Genomic DNA, 1,671 nt, shown 5'->3' with positions numbered 1-1,671 from the left:
ATGGAGGGTGATGATATTTCAATGAATCGCTCGAGCCCAGCAACCAGCCTTGCTAGTAGGCGTGTGATGGCATCTCAAGTATCTGTGCCTCCATCGGGGACAGCTCCGCATCCTTCCCCGGATTCAGTCCCTGAGGGGGGTGCTGCAAATGGCAATTTGTTGAGGACACCAGTGGTGATGAATGCCCAACCATTGAGATGTAGCCCTCCCTGGCTAAGACATGATATGAGGTATCCAGCTGTTATGACGCCACCGCCGTGTGCTGCGCCTTCAGAGATGATTACACCTGACGTCAACCAAACTTACACACATGTGAGTGTTTTGTAAAAAAAGAAGTGTAAATTCCCTGCTGCATTTATTTGGTGTCTTTGAAAAAGAATGCTCATATTACTGAATTGCTGGATGTGTTTCTGTTGGTAATTTGTTGACATATTCTCATGGCAGGGCGAGGATTTGGATCCTGAAGTTGTTCCAAATTTTGAGATGAGCTTTGAGTCTTTTGAAGATGCATTTTTGTTCTACAAAAAGTATGCTGGGCGTGTTGGCTTTCCAATAAAGAAGAACAGGAAAAGGGGGACAACTGGAAAGGATTTCTGTTGCTCGTTGGAAGGGAAGCTAACACAAAGGTTCAGGATGGCGACCGTAAGACGTCAAAGACTTCAAAACGTGATGGCTGCAAGGCAATGGTGTGCGCAAGAGAGGCGCGAGGTGGAGGGCGTGTCTTTTTTACACGCATTGTTTTCGAACATAACCACAAGCTGAATCCAACACCAAGCATGACGAAGTGTATGAGGGCGCACAAGGTTGAAGATCCGTCTGTGATGAACCTGGTTGACACAATGCATGCTAGTCAAGTCCCTCACCCCAATGTTATGCGTGTCCTGCGTAGTGTTGCGGGTGGGGTTGAGAATCTACATTTGACTGAGAGAGACGTTCAGAATAGGTGACTTTCCTGTGGCTATCCTTTTCTTTGGCATGTTACATACTGTAGAAAAATATTTTGACACTAAATAAATGATGATGTTGTACACAACCCAATCCTCGCAGGAGAGCTGCGCATGTTCGGGAAGAACGGATGGATGATATACCGAAGCTCCTGGCCTTCTTTAGAGAGTGCAAAGCAAATAATCCACAATTCTTTTATGAGTTCCAACTTGATGATAAGAACGTCGTCAAGAATGTCTTTTGGAGCCACGCCAGTCAACAGGGTGACTATGGAGGTACTGAAATTACTGATCAAGTTTTACTGGGATACTCAGTTTGGGGGCTGGGCAAAAAAAAAAACTACACACGTACTGGATTACTGACTTTGGGGGGGTTTTTTTTTGCCGTGTGTATGCAGACTACTCTAGCGTGGTGACATTTGACACGACGTACCGCACCAATCAATATAGCATGCCTTTAGCAATGTTTGTTGGATTCAACAACAAGTTGCAAAATGTTTTTGGTCAGGCATTGTTGAGGGACGAAAGAGCAGATACCTTTGAGTGGTTGTTCAAGCAATTTAGAGCTTGTATGGGGGGCAAGGATCCTATTGTTATCTTCACAGGTATGTATGCTATGACTTGTGCCTCGTAGGTAATCATTACTGAATTTAACATGATTGTTGGCTTATTGCTTGCTTGAGTTTTGCTCAGATTACTAAAAAAAAAGGATTACTGAATGGATTGT

The 1,671-nt window shown here is 44.3% G+C and overlaps 1 protein-coding gene across 1 annotated transcript; it reads left to right on the top strand.

The window, feature by feature from the left end:
* On the top strand, window positions 1–808 carry LOC120654830. The gene is made up of 3 exons (XM_039932495.1): window positions 1–312; window positions 445–642; window positions 776–808. Exons 1-3 carry the CDS (start codon window positions 1–3, stop codon window positions 806–808), a joined length of 543 nt encoding a protein of 180 aa, XP_039788429.1.
* Window positions 809–1,671: the final 863 nt, after the last annotated feature.

This window comes from Panicum virgatum, chromosome 1K, assembly GCF_016808335.1.
Source record: "Panicum virgatum strain AP13 chromosome 1K, P.virgatum_v5, whole genome shotgun sequence".
In the NCBI taxonomy this organism is placed as follows: Eukaryota; Viridiplantae; Streptophyta; class Magnoliopsida; order Poales; family Poaceae; genus Panicum; species Panicum virgatum.
This window is presented reverse-complemented; position numbering and strand designations above follow the sequence as displayed.

Coding starts and splice junctions, on each gene's coding strand:
- LOC120654830 (XM_039932495.1), top strand. CDS start 1: ATGGAGGGTGATGATATTTCAATGAATCGCTCGAGCCCAGCAACCAGC. Junction 313..444: donor TCAACCAAACTTACACACAT/GTGAGTGTTTTG, acceptor TTCTCATGGCAG/GGCGAGGATTTGGATCCTGA. Junction 643..775: donor AAAGGTTCAGGATGGCGACC/GTAAGACGTCAA, acceptor TCCAACACCAAG/CATGACGAAGTGTATGAGGG.